Source organism: Anastrepha ludens, chromosome 2 (genome assembly GCF_028408465.1).
Source record: "Anastrepha ludens isolate Willacy chromosome 2, idAnaLude1.1, whole genome shotgun sequence".
Classification (NCBI taxonomy): domain Eukaryota; kingdom Metazoa; phylum Arthropoda; class Insecta; order Diptera; family Tephritidae; genus Anastrepha; species Anastrepha ludens.
Window position 1 is genome coordinate 79,257,756 of NC_071498.1, and position 19,007 is coordinate 79,276,762.

The following is a 19,007-nucleotide window of genomic DNA, read 5'->3' on the forward strand; positions in this document are numbered from 1 at the left end:
CCTGCGAAACTTTATTAACTGATGAAATCAATTTGGTTTTTTGATTTTAGTTGATCCAGTAATGAGTTCTGAGGGACACCGCAATAAAACTTTTTTATGAGACGTCCGCGAAGATTCGCTGCCACCAACTCATTTCTTCATAAAAATCAATGAAAATTTCACACAATATTCTTTAAATATGACTTTATAATGAAGTCATAGATAATGACACATAATGACACAGATAAGCTACACATCCTTGAAGAAATTGCAAAGAAAGCAAACGAAAGATGGCGAAATGAAGCAACCTGCAAAATCGCCCGTCAACTTTGGCCGACTCTAAATGCTAAACGCACAGAATCTCTGCTAAGCCAAAATAAACACAGTCTTAGCACATTGATCTCAGTCATAACGGGGCACTGCCTAATAGGCAGACACGCCCTAAGGATGGGTGTGCAAGCACATGACTTCTGTAGAAGTTGTCTAGATGAGGACGAGGAAGAGACAATCTCGCACCTACTGTGCGTGTGTGCGTGTGTGTCTACTGGGTAGACAATTTTTTAATGAGCTAGAAGACCTCAGTACTATAGAAATCAGAGATATTTTAAAATTTTTGAAAAACACACACTGGTTTTAGGAGAGATAGGGACAAGCTCCCCACGCGGCATCACAATGGGCTATGAACCTGAGTGTGTCCCACAGGACAACCGCTTCAACCTAACCTAACCTAAGTATATGCAACGATTGGTATTTGTTTTCAATTTAAATCTGAAAATGGCCACCCAATCTCACTCCTTAAATTTAAAGCTACATGGTACCGAAACAATAGGGTCTATTTGCACATAGCATGAAAATAATAGTACTTAATCTTATCCTCAGATGATTAGGACTAATAAAAATATACTTTCACTGCAGGCGCGACAAACGTTGCAAACACTCTCCGTACTTAGTTGCCTGACGTTTGTAGGAGGATCAGCAGCAGCAAGAACATCTGTAAATAATGAGAAGATTCAGTGAGAGTATTTCTAATGAAATTTCCATGTATTTACGACTTATTTCGACACAGAGGTGTTGCTTCCTACTTAATACCAATTTTACAAGATTAAGATTATTGAACTAAGGGGATTCCCAACAAAGAGCCCAACCAAAGAGTTGGTTTGACAGGATTATACCTATTTTGGTACTAAGTTGGTGCGAGTTTTATTAAGTCATTATCGAGATACAGGCATTTACAAAGAAGAAGGCGCGCCACCGCCTATTTTCCAGTATTTTACTTGAGGTGTATTTATTTTTTTGAGTAGATTATTTGTACAAACTTTGAGTAATGTTGCTTAATTTATGACAGGCATCGTGCACATCAAGTTTATTTATTTATGTATTTAGTTATTTATTTACTTATGGTCAGAACTCAAAATTCTTACAGACTAATAAACACATACATATATATTTAGACTTACCAGGCATACGATTAGAATTGAAATAAAATAACAAAGAATATTTAACGTTGAATTATTTTGTGAAAGAAATTTACAAAAGCTGAATTACTTAAAGTCAATTTTAACATTTTGGAATAATATATTGAGCTTTCGCATGGCTCTGTATAAGGCAGCACTGATTGCAAACTTGGTTTGAACATTTGCCTAAATAAGAGATTAAAGGATAGAGAGTCGTAGGCTGTGTTTCGGAACATTACAACTAACCCTTTCTAAGAGATAAGGGCAGTCATCCATTGAATAACATTGTAGTCAAAAGTTAATGACAAAGTAGACCTACGACTTCGAAAGTTTTCAGATTTATTAAATAACATAAAACAAAATGTAAACGAGATGAGGCATAGGAGTTCCAAATATCAGGACATGAAGTGAAAAACTCAAAAAGTACTTGCTGTATCTATTCTTGCTATAGGAAGTTGATTGTAAGGCCTCCAAATAAAGATAGCGTATTCTAGATGAGAACAGACGAAGATCGTAACCGAAATTTTTAACGTGTACGGGTCAGTAGACTTCGCAGTGTTACGAGGCACAAAACAGAGAACAGAGTAAGACTGTGGAATAACTAAATTAATGTGACTACTAAAAAAAAAAAAAAAAAAAAAATTAATGTGACTATTGAGGTAAAAAACAACTTTGTTCAAGATATTATTTGAAATACAAGTTTCAATAAACGACACACTTAAATAGTTTGGCCGCAGTTTTACGATGGGTCTTTAATTTCGTACATATAAAATGTGTTTACTATTCTTGTAATGTAAATTGTTTTCCACTCAACTAAAACTAGAGACTACTTCGAAATAATTTTGAGGGACCGAATGAGGGGCTGGACAGTTTTTCAATAGCTCAGCAGATAAACTAGCGGTCTGTACGGAGGAATTAAGGGATAATATTCCCTTAGCAATATCTTCGGAAGATAGCATTAAAGAACTATAAATAAGATGCGATTCCATATACGAAGAAAAACTTGTTAAATAGTCTGTATCGTCATGAACAAAGTTCGACTTAAAGAAGTCCGCAAATAAGTTAGCAATATCATATTGATTCTCAGCAATCTTTTCGTCCAAAAAGACTGATGTAGGTATTTAATGTAGTTCCAAAGATATTTCGGATTAGTTTTTATGTTTATTTCGGCATTAAGAATATAATTGTAAAGGATTTTTTCCAAGTTATTAAATTTCTTTAAAAAATATTGGTAACGTGTGATTTTTGGCAAGCTTGAACCCCTTGTGAAATTTATTTACTTCATTCTTAAGCTTTTTAAGCTTTTTTGTGTGTCAAAGTAATTTGTATGGCACCCTTTTCTTACCTCCAGCAGTTTAGATTTAAAATTAGAATAACACCTCGAAATGTACTGCTCAGATAAGAAACAATACCAGTTAATCTCATATAAAGGGTATTTGGGAATATAAATCACATTTTTGCGTATAGCCACGACATGGTGGCTTAGTAGATAGCTAAATTAGATTGGTGAGGCAATCTTCCCGTGGAAAATCCCAGTAAGGATAAAGACACTCATAATTTGAAATTAATCCTCTTTTATGCGTAGTAGTCATTGCCTTTCTTTACAAGCTTGAAACACGCCAAATGTCTCCGCTCATTGCACGAGTTCTTCTTAACAGGAACTAACTTAAGAGGAATCAAAAATCCATGTTTTAGAAGCAACTAAAGCATATTAAGAGAGAGTTCTCTCTTGCATTAGGTACAGTTAAACGACGTGAGACAGCATCCGTAGTTAGTAAATTTTTGACTACATTAACGTCGGCCGCAGCAGCAGCGCAGCAGCATAACAGAGAAGGCAAACAGAAGAAACAGTTTTATGATCATTTAAAAAATAGCAAGAGGCAAATCAGACGGAGTGGTGTCAAAGATAAAACTGATTTTTCGGTGCACTTAGAGTTAACAGTTTTGTTTACTCTTTGTGTGTTGTTGTTATTATCTTTGACGCCAGCAGCGAGTAGAGAAATCGCAGAGACCAACTCATCGCATCGTAAAGTGGCTTGCATAGAGTGAAGCTCAGTTTGACGAATTTCAGTTTTACAAATTACAGTACCTGTTTATTATTCTCGCACTGTGCATTGACAATATATAGTAACAATTCTGACATTTTCTGCTCTAAGCGCGACAATCTCATCGAGCACTACCTGCAGGGTTTCTTTCAGCTTCATTTCGTTGGTATTTAGCAATGTTTCGCGATCTCTAACAACATTTTGGGATGTAGAAATTGTTTCCAGTTTTCAATATCAAGTGTGTAACGGCTCTATGTAAAAACAACGAGGATAATTTTTATGTATGTAACTATCTCCTCTTTGCAACGGAGTATCTGAAAAACTCGCTAGCTCTAACATTAGTAGGTACAATAAACCCTTATCTAGTATTACAATTTCCGCGATGGCCTTAACCTGGCGTTTAAGTCTTCGAAATCAGCCAAATACTTTCGAAGATCATGTCTGACCAAATAAAAATGTAAACAAAGGCGCTAGAAAAAAATATTGATTTTTGTATGGTGACGGTTTCTGGAAAATATATAAACAAATTCTATGTCACGTGACCTGGTTCGTGTTCCATCAACCTATCCGTCCTGATATTGGTACTTTGTGTCCTCAGGTTATTATGAAAAGTTTAATATGTTTGTATCGAGTACATTACACCATACGTATGCACATACATACATACTTCCATATGAAATAAGAAATGTGTAGCACAATTTTTTCAAGGGCGCATTCTCAGTTTATTCCCATCACTTGACATTTTTATTGCTTTGCCTTAAGTAAGTTCTCTATCAGCTTCAATGAAACACGCGCCATAGAATAGATTACGATTCCAGAAAGAATGAAAAATGACCAATCGATGTTACACCCAATTCAATAAAAGCGTTTCGTTGTGAAATGAGAAGGTAGATGCATAAACGAAATACAGATGTGTATGAATGTGTACAATGTGTGCATAAATGCTTGCGTTTGGCGGTGGTGCATTTAAAGTCAACTGCCTAAACGCCGCCACGAAGTGCAAAGCATACGAGTATTTGTTTAGGGTAGCCAAAATGTGACAGTTTTTGTTTGGAAAAATAGAATTTATTGATGAAAAATGTCGAACTCAATGTTGCTGACGACAGAAAAAAACAAGGTTGCAGCTGTTGAGATTTCACTGCATGTTACGTAGGGGTAACTGCAGGCTCAGCGCTATGTTCCAGTTATCTGCAGGGGAGGATGTTTCCCAAATAGTTGACTAACTAACTGACTTCTTGCTCGAAAGCTACTTACGATTAAGTAAAACTAGATTTAGATTTCTATCCCATATACCACAGATTATATTTGTTCATATAAATAAATACATACATTTTAAAAATATACATTAGTAGCTACAATCATGTGTGATACACACTCGTCAGGTGGCAGTCCTTCCCATAGTCACTCATATTCAGTTGTCGTTAGCGGTAGTACGTGCACATGCGTACGCCAATAATTGATAGCATTTGTATTCGGTCGCCACCCGCTTTGCTCCTGCGCAGTCCCTTTCGTACATATTCTTCCTCAGAATATGGAAAGTTTCCAACATGCACACAAATATTTATTTCAAACCGTCCCGTAATGCTGCTTCTTCGCTTAGGACGAACGAACACAATTAAGGGCATATCAACCTTTCGAAAAAAGTTCTGGCGTTTGTGTGTATGCCTGCATGTTTACGACATTGCTCGCGACTGGTGTGCCCACATACCTCTATAGGGAGTCTGCTTGTGCGATGTTGGCATCGCATTTTTTCGAAGTTACTTCTTTAGTGTCTATTTTTGTGCCATAGATGGACGGCAGAAAATTCAATTGTATGTGCATCGTATTATATGCATCCCGTCTGCGTCCCGCCCGGCACACCATGAACTGTATTGAATGCTTCTAGTGGTTGTGGATAGTTACTGATCTCTCCCTGCGACGAATATGATGAGAATCCTACTGATGGGCTGGTCATTTGCTGCTGCGATGGTTGTACTTGTTGCGGTCGATCTGGCAGGACTAGAGGCTGTGCTTGTTGATACTGTCCCTGCTGGAGGTGGTGGTGAAGCTGCTGATACTGCTGATGCTGCTGCTGATACTGCTGGTGCTGCTGCTGAGCGAACAGAGAAGACGACTGCTGTGGATATTGCCCGTAATAATAATTTTGATTGTGCAATGATTGTCGCGCTGTTGCGGAGTCATACATTTGGCCACATTGTGGAAGCGTGCCCGGGGTCGGGTGAGCGTTCATTGGATTATTTGGATAGGCTTGGCCACTGACTATGGGGTATGGATACGCTGGTGGTACGGAAAGTGGCTGTCTTGGAATAATCGCTTGCGAGTCAGAATTTGGGCAGTGCCCGATATGTGCTTGGGTGGGTTGTTTGCCGTCCTTTTTAGACTTCATACGTCGGTTTTGGAACCAAATCTTGATCTGACGCTCAGTAAGTGATAACGCATTGGAAATTTCAAGGCGGCTCTGGCGATTAAGGTATTGTTTTGCGTAGAACTCCCTCTCCAACATCAAGGTCTGGAAACGGGTGTACGTCTGGCGTACGCGCTTTGAATCCTTCACACCTTCAACGACAAATAAAAATTAATTTAGCGAATTGTATATAAGTTGAATTGTGCTAAGATATTCATATCTATGTATAAATATGTATATTTTCATTGAAAAGGGCGACACTTACTTTCTTTCACTTTCTTTCCTTTACGCGAAGTAGTGGTAGACTCTGCTTCAGTATCTGTCAAAATTTGATGATTGATTGGCTGAGCCTGTTGATACTGATTGACAGCTTGTTCAAGCGGCGACAAGGGTGGTGTGCTAATGGCGTCGGCAGAAGATGCCTGCGTGGATGGAGGAGTTGTTATTGGTGCATTAGCAGCTGGTGAGAGCGACAGCGATGGCGGCTCTGCTGTTCCCCCAACCGCAGTTGCTGATGCTGATGCATTCGATGGTGGTGGAGTGAGAAAGTCGGTTGGATTGCTTTGGTTTGAAAGTTTTACAGACTGTGAGGAGAATGCTTCCAAATTCCGAATGCCGCTGGGTGAAGGACGTGTACTATCAATAAGTGCTGATAAATGACTGCCGGCACCGATGCTATCCTGATCAAAACTGGGTGGCTTATTAACGGTGTACACATTTGAGTTGTCATTGCTGGCTTCGCTGAATACTTGCTGCATTTGCGAAAAAACTTGGCTTTGTGGAAGAACATAATCTGGAGTGTATGTCAGCCTCTCGGCAGGATTGGTTAGTAAAGCCCGTAAAGTGCTGAGTCTTCCCCCTTGCCCCGGTATATCATTATTGAGCACAGATGCCTTGCGCTTCAATACCTCTTTTCGTCTTTCTTCAAAAATATTTAAATCCCTTGGGACAGTGTTGCAGTTATCCATCACTCCTCTCATCGAGTTGGAGGAGAGTGACCCCTCCTTATCATTAATGGGTCTGCCATTAAAAATTGGTCCATTACTGATTTCAGTTGATTCTTGTGATTGTAGCGGCGTATTGCAGGAGGTGAATGGCCCGCTCAAAAATATTTGTTCAGTGATTTCAATAGATGGCCTTATCGATTCTGGATATGTGTTGTTTACGGATGGTGGTGTTTCCGTTATTGCATTATTTATTCGAACTGGTCGGCTAGTGGCTTCTGAAGGGCAGTTGTTTTTATAATTAAATCCATCACTTTGATTACTGGCCTGGAACGTAGGATTGCCGCAGTAATCATATGCGCTATAGTAGGATGTTCCGATGTTATTATAAAACTCCTCGCAATTATAACTTTGCTGCTGACACATCATAGGTGTGTAGTGGCTGTTCGTTGCAGCCATGTTTGCACAGGAAACTCGTATTTATCACTTAATATTTATAATCACGAAATTATTTTATTTTATTTTTTCCGACGTTACTGACGAGCACAACGATGTGATCGCGTTGACGCTACTTTAGCGAATGTGCCGTTCAACGCTTCGATCCTGGCTAAAATACCCTCAAAATCTCAACTCTCATAAATCTTCTGCCTGCCTGCACTTTTACCTTCGTACAAAGCGCTGATTTTGGCACACGTTGCCTTTTGTTGTTGCAAACAATGCTTATACTGGTGTTCAGGACTTTGTTTTTGCGCTGTTTTGCTCGTCATAACACATAAATATACCTTCACATGACATTATCCATGCATGCTGTGTGCGCACAACCGGGAAAATACTAGGCTTTTCAATCTGTTTCATTTTCTTTGAGTTCTCTCTCATACACTACGCTCATTCATTGTCCTTACCGACAAGGGATGAGAGCAAAACTACATCCCAAATCACGAAAGGCAAGTCAGGTCAAGAAAATTCATTGCACTCTTTGTTGTTGGTTATTTCGTTTGTACGGAATACAAATGCTGCTCATTTACGCTCTCGAGTGTAGTTAGCCGAATAGCTGAGTGTGAAACGTCACATTGGTGCAATAAGTTTTGTTATTTGTGTAATTTCTTCTTCTTATTGCTTTCTTGTTCGCTTTTTACATTTCTACATTATTCATCTTTGATGGGAGAAATCTTGTATTCTATCATTCTCGATACATACAAATCAAATATCTCCATATCCGTATACTGCAAAAATTACCTCACATACATTTCTTTTCTCTGCTTTTGTGGAGAAATTTTATTCGAGTCATCGCAAAAGACGGTGTGGAAAACTTAAACAATTTACAGAGCAATCTGGCTTAGAACTAACGCAACGCTTGATACATACAAACCATAGGTGGGCACACTGCATTATAAATTTACTGCATTACAAATAGCAGTAAGCAGTAAAATTTTACTGATTACTGAAAAAAATTTGCATTACCAGTACACTTTTACTGATTACTGAAAAAAATTGCAGTAAAAATATTTTTTTACTGATTACTGAAAAAAATTGCAGTAAAAATATTTTTTTACTGATTACTGAAAAAAATTTGCAGTAAAAATATTTTTTTACTGATTACTGAAAAAATTGCAGTAAAAATATTTTTTTACTGATTACTGAAAAAAATTTGCAGTAAAAATATTTTTTTACTGATTACTGAAAAAAATTTGCATTACCAGTACACTTTTACTGATTACTGAAAAAAATTGCAGTAAAAATATTTTTTTACTGATTACTGAAAAAAATTGCAGTAAAAATATTTTTTTACTGATTACTGAAAAAAATTTGCAGTAAAAATATTTTTTTACTGATTACTGAAAAAATTGCAGTAAAAATATTTTTTTACTGATTACTGAAAAAAATTTGCAGTAAAAATATTTTTTTACTGATTACTGAAAAAAATTTGCAGTAAAAATATTTTTTTACTGATTACTGAAAAAATTGCAGTACAAATATTTTTTTACTGATCACTGAAAAAATTGCAGTAAAATTACTGGTAATATAATTTGATTTGCATTATCAGTATAATATTTACTGTTTATGGGAAGTCAAAATGTAATACACTCTCATCACGAGATTCAATCATTTATGTACTCAATAATTCTTTCTTTTTTTTTGGTTTCTCTTATTTTCCTAAATAACAAAATAATAACCCCATAACTGTAACTGTCGTACAATCCAAACAAAAGAATTCGATGAAGATGCACTGAAAAAAATAGGCCAATAAATATTCATTGCACCCTACACATATCTATACAACATAGAAAGAGTAGAGGTTAAAGATATATTATTTTTACATAAATTATCAGCTTCTTTGTCAGAATCGATTAACCTACGTTCTTTCGTTTGTCAAATCAAGTTTACTTCAATATAATAATAAGTACTCTTTAAATTAAGAAGAATGAATAATTTGCAAATATTTTGCAGGGTATCAACAAGTCAGGTTCGCTAGACTATAAAGTCTTTTGTAATATTTTCCATATGCGCAATCAATGAATAAAACAGAAGCAATCGATTTCCTTCAGGGTGAAAAGACCATGTATTTTGGTTATTTCATACCCACTATAGTGTCCTTAAGTATAAAAATGCGTCGTTTGGAGCCTAAAAGTTTGAAGTATTTAACCGAAAGAAGCAAAAAAATGCATGAAGCTTTGCTTAAAAGATTTGAAAAGTACTTCCTGATTCAGCCTGACGCTTGGGATGCTGTTATTGCCGCTATTTCTGTCCCTGACATTAAGTTGCGATTTGTGAAAGCTCTTTTAGAAACAGCTAAAACGCAAACAGAAGAGGAAGTTAAAAAAATGTTCAACACTTATGTGGTCAAGTATGGAAAAGTAGCCTGTGCCAAAACTCGTATTCTACCTCAACCACCTCAAAAAACATTTTTTGACTTCGGGGATGAAAGTAATGGTAAACTGTTTACACTTGGTTTTCAATTAAATATTTGTTTTATGCATATATTTACTTAAATAGATATTAGCATACAATGTGGTTCCACTGACTCGGAAAATTATCTGCAAGAAACGCTATTATACCTGGCCGAACGAGAAGAAACAACAAGGCTATCAATATCAGACTATTAAAAACGTATTTTTAAAATATAATACCCCATTACCGTCATCTGCACCTGTAGAACGGTTGTTTTCATTCGCTGGAATTGTAAATCAGTCTAGAAGGCAAAAACTCAGCGATGCAAATTTTGAAATGCTTGTGTTAAGAAAGGGTAATAGCTAATAGCAAATAAAATTATATTAACAGTAATTTTACTGCAATTTTTTCAGTAATCAGTAAAAACATATTTTTACTGCAAATTTTTTTCAGTAATCAGTAAAAAAATATTTTTACTGCAATTTTTTTCAGTAATCAGTAAAAAAATATTTTTACTGCAATTTTTTTCAGTAATCAGTAAAAGTGTACTGGTAATGCAAATTTTTTTCAGTAATCAGTAAAAGTGTACTGGTAATGCAAATTTTTTCAGTAATCAGTAAAAGTTTACTGGTAATGAAAATTAAATTGCAATATCAGTAAAATATTATATTTACTGCATTCTTACTGTTACTGCAAAGTGCCCACCTATGATACAAACATATGCACTACACCTGTTGTGCTCTTTGTTACATATGTATAAGCGATGCACATAGAGAGCGCATTATCAACGCGAAATTTTCCACGATTTGTACCGATGCGCTCACGCATTTAGTGCTAGCGCGAGTATTGTATGCATACTGTTGGCGTCAAAAGTACGTGTACACCACATGTTGACAAGTTTTGACTGTGTTGTGTTTTTTTGTTTGCATACCAGCTCCAAGACTCAAACTTTGTACAAATTTTATAAAAATTCGACAAGCAAAATTATGGGTATGACATTGCGCAAGTTTCAATTGGCTTAAAATTCGCGTTTTCTTCCATATAAAAAAAAATATCTTGCATTCCAAAAATTCTGACTAAAAAATTTGAACGTTTGTGTAAATTTGACACATTTTTATTTGTTTCAATATTGTAAAACATTTGAAACTTTACGCTATATGCGTTTTGGTGTTGTGTAAACTATATTTTTATAAAACAAACAAATGTATTATATTATATAAATAGTCAAAACTTGTCAATATGTGAGGTATACGTATTTTTGACGCTGACAGTACATCCATTCGTACTTTAAACATGACTACCTCCTACAGCCGGTAATTAAAGTGAATGCCAAAACAGAAATATTTTAAAAGGACTTGAAACGAGAAAGTGTTGTTTTCCTACTTCATCTAATTCAAATAATAATAAATATATTCAGTAACTAAGTTGAAATTCGAAAGGTAAAGTAAAATTACAGAAGTACGTATGTATGTATATGTAGGTATTACAAAAGAAAACTGCCGAGGTCGACGGACGGCGTAAAGTAACACAATGGTCCTTCTTCTTGTAGGGGATTAGTCAAATACCTAGAACTTTTGTAAGCGATTCTTTCATGCTCACAGAAATTGTTTAGGTGCAACTTGCCGCTGCAGTTTGGGAATATTTCAGCGAATACTACCTTTATTATTGTTACTAAATAGGCAACAGCCTCTTTGGATGAGCGCATTTTCGCGGAAATGCATAACTAGTCGAAAACGACACGCCGGAGCAAGCAAGCACGACACGTCATATTATAAACAATAATCGCAACAATTGCAATTCGCAACGGTAGCTACTACCGTGGAACAGAAACCTCGCTACATGTAAATACTATACGTACATGTATGTGTGCGTTTGTCACGCCCATCAATGCCGCGAAAGTAATTTAATACAGTTAAGGTCTGCATTTACAAAGAAAGGATCAAGAATACAATACACATGTGCAAATATTATAGAATATCTGACTATAAGTGAACAAAGGTATATTTAGTTTGAGGTAAAGTGTTTTTGAATATGTATGACTAAGGGCTTAAATATCCTGAAGTACTGTGTATAACACTGTGTAATGCTTTCTGTTTCACTATGCTCTTATTGACACATATGTAGGTGCACATGTGCGCCATCTCTCAAGCAAGTTGCTGGGTCGTTTGTACACAATTATCACAAGACGATTGTACAATAAAATTATTCAATTCATTGGAATTAGAACAAGATACAGGCTATTGAAATAGAAAGTACTAAGTATTCCGCGCCAGTGTATATAGTATTAACCAATAAACCTGTGCATGAAACACCAAATGTTTTTTCTAAAGCGGACGCACCTCGGCAGGCAATTCCAAGTGTATGTATTTCAGCCATAAAAATCCTTTTGCCGTTTGGTGGCGGCATAAAACTGTAGGTCGCTCTATATGTGCAAGTAGGAAAAGGAGGTCGGCCAAGCAGCCAGCAAAAGGTACATTTATATATATATATATATTAGACCCTCTTTGGGTGTTTGGCCGAGCTCCTCCTCCTAATTGTGGCGTGCATCTTGATGTTGTTCCACAAATGGAGGGGCCAGCAGTTTCAAGCCGACTCCGAACCGCAGATATTTTTTATATTTCACAGCAGAAATACACTCGGAGGTTTGCCATTGCCTGTCGAGAGGCGACCGCGATTAGGAAAATGTTTCTCTTAATTTTGGTGTTCCACCGAGATTCGAACCTACATTCTCTATGAATTCCGAATATTAGTCACGCACAAGCCCATTCGGCTACGGCGCACATACCGGTATTTTGATAATCTAGGCGGCCAAAACTATTTTAACGTTTTTTATAGTCTTAAATACTTTTATTCATCATCATTTAGGCAATGGACTTTTTTTATTGAACTATTATATTATTAACCCTTAAATGACCGTTGTATCTTTAAAGATACAACCATTTTGTACTAGAATAAATAGAAACTGAATTTTTTTTTTGGGTATTTATGGGTTAAATTATATAAAATAGATATCATTATTAATGTTTTAATTATTTATTATCAAATGCCAAGTTTCACAGAAGGTGTCAAATAAAATACATTATTTGAACCAAAAAAAAAAAAAATTTAATTCAATCAATAATCTTACGTCAATAAGAACTAAAGGAAAATGAAACAAATTAAAGGAAAAAATTAAAAATTTTCATTATTTGATGAATCAGATTCATAATCATGCATAATCAAATTTTTGTCCTTTACTGTAGATCTGAGTTCTGCAGTTTTGCGTCTTTTAGATCTTTCACCTGAGTCACTGAAATGTTTCTGAGGACGGCCACATCGTTTCGGTATTGCTGCAACAGTTAATTCAAAACCTGCTTCCAACCAAGACTTGTACTTTGATAGGAAAACATTTTGCTTTTTATGTACTTGTAGCCACTTTTTCTTGATTTGTGATTTAAAATGTGAAAAATTGTGCTTAAGAGCTTCGTCAGAGTATTTTTCACTTGACAAAAGATCCTGTTGTAAAGAGTTTAATTTTTCGTCCAAATTTGGTAAATTCTGAGCTTGCATGCGGTCGAATAGGTATTTTCGAGTCACAATTCGAACCCCTGAAGTGCCTTGAGAACCTTAAACAAACCAAAAAATAACAAGTATAGAAAACTCTTAAAAAAAAAACTGTTCCATGAAACTTTTGAAATTCCACAATTAATTAATCTGCGGTTTTCTGCGGCTAATTCTACTTTATTCTACATCTCAAAGTATGTGTACACAATCTGAAAAAAAAATGTAAGCTTGGACGGACTTGGAAGTATAACTTTCAGCTTGACAAATAAAAAAAATATGTGTAAAAAATGCACTATTTCTCCTAGTACCGAATTCAATAAATTACGTTATTAATGAACAAAATCTATAAAATATTTATTAAATGTGGAAAAAACATACCTGAAGCTTCAATTCCCATCATTAAAACGAGACATATAACTTTAAATAAGTTAACTTTACTTTATTGAAGATTTTTTGCTTGCCGAACGCCGAGCGAGATATGTGGTGTGTGATAAGCAATGAACTTTTGACTGCCAATACGACGGTAGCGCACGCGACGAAAAAGCGCGAGAGGGGGTGGAGTGAATACTCTATTGTGTTATCTTTCTATTTTATTCATTATTAAAATCAATTAATGCACTTCACAAAATTGACTTTTGGCCGCCTAGATTATCAAAATACCGGTATGTGCGGCGGCCGCCCAGCAAAGGGTGTAAACGCGAATTATATACATAGATATTGTATAATAAACATTCTAGTTTTGTGGAGTTCATTGACTTACCAAGTAGCATATAATTATGTAGATAAAAATCACGCATAACAACACAAGGGATTCCGTGTAAATTAGAATTTATCACGTCACTTACTGATTCAAAGTTACATCTTTTCGTTTGAATAAGACTTTTCACATACAAGGATTTCCCAATAGTGTCACATTTGTTTTATGCCTGAAATCAAAATATTTAAACTATTCATAAAAAGGCTGAAAGGAAGCAAATTTAAATTTCCATGCCGTTTCATATGTATGCATACACACATATACATACATATATGCAGTTTGTCAAGAAAATGTTTTGACATACCAAAATATTCAAGTCATTTCCACTTTTTTAACTAAAACCATCGCTTCTTATTGTATTAGGAGAGCCTTCAAAATTATTTCATTAACTTACATAGTTACCAGTACTTCCTAATGGTAAACTTTTTGAATCCACCAAAGCAAGCAAAAATAGAAATATTATATAAAAACGGGTACGTTACATTTGGCATCGTTTGCTAAGATAATTTCATTTACCGTTGACTCTCTAAGTTGTTGCACACGCGTTAGTCATAAGATCGTAAGAGTGATTTATTGATCAAAATATCAAATCGTACGTCAGTTATAAAGAACACAAAAACGTCTAGAAAACGTGCATGTTTTGAGGTGACTCAGTTGGTATATTATAAGTACAATAGGAAAAAGTTTGCAAAAGTTGTCAGAACTGATTTATTTAACCCTACAAATTATTTATTGTATAATATAATAAATCGTGCAAGAAATGAAAATAGGATGAAGCCAAAATCTGCTAGTGGAAGGCCGGAAAATATCTGACAGGGGTGAAACTCGACAAGAAATCTTGCTAGTGAGCTTAGATATGAGTGTGGGGTCGAAGTTTCTCATGAAACAGTCCAACAAGTTTTGCAGAAGCATAACTATACTTCACGAGTTACAAGCAGCATATCAGCAAAATTGGTTATCTTTCGCTAGAGATGTGATATTCTGCGATCAGACTAAACTCTTGTTGTATTACAACGGTGGACTCAACAGAGTGTGGAGGCGGACATTGAAAGCACTTGAAAGATGAAATGACGGTCGCCGTAGCCGAATGCATGACTACCATTCGGAATTCACAGAGAGAACGTTGGTTCGAATCTCGGTGAAACACCAAAATTAAGAAAAAAACAAAAACATTTTTCTAATAGCGGTCGCCCCTCGGCAGTCAATGGCAAACCTCCAAGTGTATTTCTGCCATGAAAAAGCTCCTCATAAAACAATATCTGCCCTTCAGAGTCGGCTTAAAACTGTAGGTCCCTCCATTTGTGGAACAACATCAAGACGCACACCACAAATAGGAGGAGGAGCTCGGCCAAATACCAAAAAGGGTGTAATCGCCAATTATATTATATATATATATAAAGGTAGAATGTTATACCGACAGTGAAATACGGAAAACTTTCAGTCATGGTGTGAGGCTGAATATCCAGCAAGGATATGTTTGATTTGGTGTTTATAGAAGGTAAGACAATATTTGAATATGCCATTTGACAAATAGTGCAACAAAATTTGGTTTCATTGTTAGTAACAGACCCTAGACAACGACCCAAAACATAGAAATCATATGATCAGAAGTTGGCTTTTTTTTATTTGCAGTAAGGTATTGGATACACCAGCCCTAAGCCCGGATATTAATAGAATAGAAAATTTGTGGAGCATAGCTCAAAAATATAATTTTAGAAGGTTATGTTGTTCAAGAATTGATTCATTCTATGGGAAGCAGATTAAACGGTGTTGTAGATGCTCGGGTAGCCATGCAAAGAACTGATTCACATTTCATGTTTCAGAACTAATTATTGTATTTTCTACTATTGACTTATGAATTATTTATATTAGTTATTCGCCATAGCCGAATGGGTTGATGCATGACTACCATTCAGAATTCGGACAGAACGTAGGTTCGAATCTCCGTGAAACACCAAAACGAAGAACAAGTTTTTTCTCATAGCGGTCGCCCCTCAGCAGGCAATGACAAACCTCCGAGTGTATTTCTGCCATGAAAAAGCTCCTCATAAAACAATATCTCACAGGAGCTCGGCCAAACACCCAAAACGGGTGTAAACGCCAATTATAAATATAGATATTAGTAAAATAAAACAAAAGATTTCAAGAAAACCATGAAGCAATTAATATTTTCTTAAGCAATATATCTGAATTTCGCTGGATTTGTAGATGTCAAACCACTTCCTTGACAAACTTAGCATGCATTTTTCTAGGCAGCCAATTTGTCAAGCCAGAGCAAAAAAACTGCTAAAGTAATGAAAATGGTATTTTCATTCTTTCGAAGGCGCATGCTAGAGCTTTTTGACGCCACTGTAGTGATTTTGTATATTTAATGTATATTTTTTTGCGTTTTTGTATTTTTTATGTGCATATGAACGTAGAGTTTCAGCGTTGCATGATTGGAAGAGACTAGCGCGTGATGAGTAGTTGCTCAGGTGTCAAATGTCAAAGAAGAACAAACGCACAATAATACATAAAGTTTTCTTTTACATTCACCTTAGTATATTGTACACGTACATATGTATGTATGGTGACTTCGGTATATATGGATCAGCTAGCTAGGGAAAGGGTAAATCCTCAAATGCTTCGATCACTGGGATGTAATAAAGACTTGGATCTCTGTTCTGAAATCGGTATTGATTGCGATCAGGTTCAGAAAACAGAGTTTTGAGGAGTTTTGAAAATCATATACTCGTACACCAATACCAAATATCACGAACGTCGAGTTATTTCTTTACAAAACGGATGAGTTAAAAATTTTATAGATTTATGATATTATATAATACATTTTATACACCTTTTATAATAATATATAAACGGTATTTATGTATGTTTTGTATTTTAAATTACTTTTTATATGTTTTTATACCATTTCGTCATTTCACATTTCTCTCCTTTGCAAAATAACGAATTTCATAATCGCACACCAAGAATGATAAAATACAAAATTGCGGCTTAGTCAGCACAGAAATTAAACAAGCAATAGGAAGAAGAATAAGCGAAAGTGAGTGAGAAGTCAATAATAAATGTTCACATTTGCACACAAAGGTTCACTTATTTTCTCTACTAACGTAATTCAATTGTAAATTTCGCCAAAAATACATAAATAGCGGTTTTCGGGATAAGCCGCCTCTTGCAGTCTCAACATCGTGGCCGCACACTATTGCCTTGTAATATTCGTATTGAAGATCACCTGCTTTCAACAGCTGCATACCTTCATTCGGACAGTGCTATAGCATGCAGCGACCAAGTAAACAGTTTTGCGACTGTACTTATAAATAGCGAATCCCTACTAGTATTATAAATGAAAAAGTTTATATGTTTGTGGGTTTATGCGTTTATGAGTTTGTATGTTTGTGACTCCATCACGTGAAAACAACTAAGCGGATTTGCATGAAATTGGATTGGAAACAGGCTGATTTTTTACTACAGCTGCCACCTGTTCATAAAGTTAAACTAAATTATATTAATATATTCACCTGTATTGTAGAGGTGTTAAATGAAAAAATGTTTTGAAGAGGGTTGTCACCTGTTTAAAAAATTAAGTTTGAGTAATAATAATAATAAAACAATATAAAAAGGTTTGACAATTGAATGAAATGGAATTGAATTAAATTTTGCAAATTTCGAATATATTTTTGAGTAATAGAATTTTTTGAGAGATTAATGAAATTCAGTTAATTAGATAATTTGCAATAAATAACTAAGTGTGAGTATCACATGAAAGAAATTTAACCGTTTGAGTGCGATTCGTCGATATAGCGACGATAACTAATTACTCCAAATTTGCGGCGCGTCGCTATAGCGACGATTGCATCACTGTGCATTTGGCGTTCGGCTAGGAACGTGTTGAATATTATTTTACGATATTTATCAAAAATGTATGTCATATAAAAGTATAAATTAGTTGAGACCGTTAAAAACAATTTTTATTTTTCGTTCAATATCGATATTTTGAAAATAATTCCTGACCATGTCTAGTAGTGAAGAATTTACTGACGTGGAAGATACGATACCGGATTCCGACAATGAAATGGACTATGATAGTGATTCGAGTTTAAGTGAAATTAGAGTGTTTACTACCCGGAGGATGCGCATTTTTAGTGATAGTTCCGACGAAGACGAGAATAACATGGGGGATGACCTTGAAAATAACATATTTACATATCCTCCTATATCCTATATCCTCTATATCTTCGCAATTTTCGTATGTATTAAAGAAAATCGCTTAGCACTCAAACGGTTAAGCAAGCTTGGTTAAGAAAATATTCTAAAATATTTACACACGGTTGCCAAACGAAAAAGGTATGAAAAATCTTTATTTGGAATATAATTTTCAATAGGGTTGCCATCAGTTCAAAACTAAATTCGGTAAAATGAACATACTAATGAATACTACTCGGAACCAACCTACTTATCCAACCATGTATGCGTTTTTCTAAACTTCGTTTGTGTTTTATTCGCAAATCAGTTCTTACATTTTTTAAATCTTATATATACCAATAAAACAAAACTCTAATCAATGGAAAACGGCTGAAAAAGCGGGAGCTATGAAGTGAGGTGTTTTGCTCAATGAAATTAACCCCTAACTTGCAGTAAGTGATGGCTAAGATATATCAACATGCGTTCATATATTACTGTTATGTAGAAATTCGAACATAAAAACACAGAATTACTATTCCACATAGCATAATACGTTTTTAAATTCTTTAGAAAGGAGATAACGAATTGACTCCGCGTATTTTAGGTTATGGAGGCGCAGCAACGCATGCCGGGTATTATCTAGTATTTCATACCAGTACTGATTTCGGTACTGATACAATTTCGGTACTGATAACACGAAATGAGTGCCTCGTTGTTAGTAGAAATAGCACTACCCTTTTTACTTGGTCTTTTAAAATATTTCCATGTTAATGCAAACTGGACAATCTGGAAATTTCCTTATTCGAAAAG

The 19,007-nt window shown here is 35.4% G+C and overlaps 2 protein-coding genes across 3 annotated transcripts; one reads left to right on the forward strand and one right to left on the reverse strand.

Moving 5' to 3' along the window:
• Positions 1–4,741: 4,741 nt before the first annotated feature.
• LOC128871933 (segmentation protein fushi tarazu) lies at positions 4,742–17,416 on the reverse strand. 2 transcript variants are annotated; one of them, XM_054114120.1, is made up of 3 exons: positions 17,269–17,416; positions 6,148–7,877; positions 4,742–6,034 (listed from the first exon to the last, which is right to left on the reverse strand). In XM_054114120.1, exons 2-3 carry the CDS (start codon positions 7,283–7,285, stop codon positions 5,304–5,306), a joined length of 1,869 nt encoding a protein of 622 aa, XP_053970095.1. In that variant the 5' UTR covers positions 7,286–7,877; positions 17,269–17,416; the 3' UTR covers positions 4,742–5,303. The 2 variants fall into 2 exon arrangements, with proteins under 2 accessions (XP_053970095.1, XP_053970094.1); XM_054114119.1 differs by having other exon boundaries at positions 17,126–17,416.
• On the forward strand, positions 9,485–9,930 carry LOC128867804 (uncharacterized). Its single transcript, XM_054109357.1, has 2 exons — positions 9,485–9,757; positions 9,821–9,930. The coding sequence occupies exons 1-2, from the start codon at positions 9,487–9,489 to the stop codon at positions 9,928–9,930; spliced, it is 381 nt and encodes a 126-aa protein (XP_053965332.1). The 5' UTR covers positions 9,485–9,486.
• Positions 17,417–19,007: the final 1,591 nt, after the last annotated feature.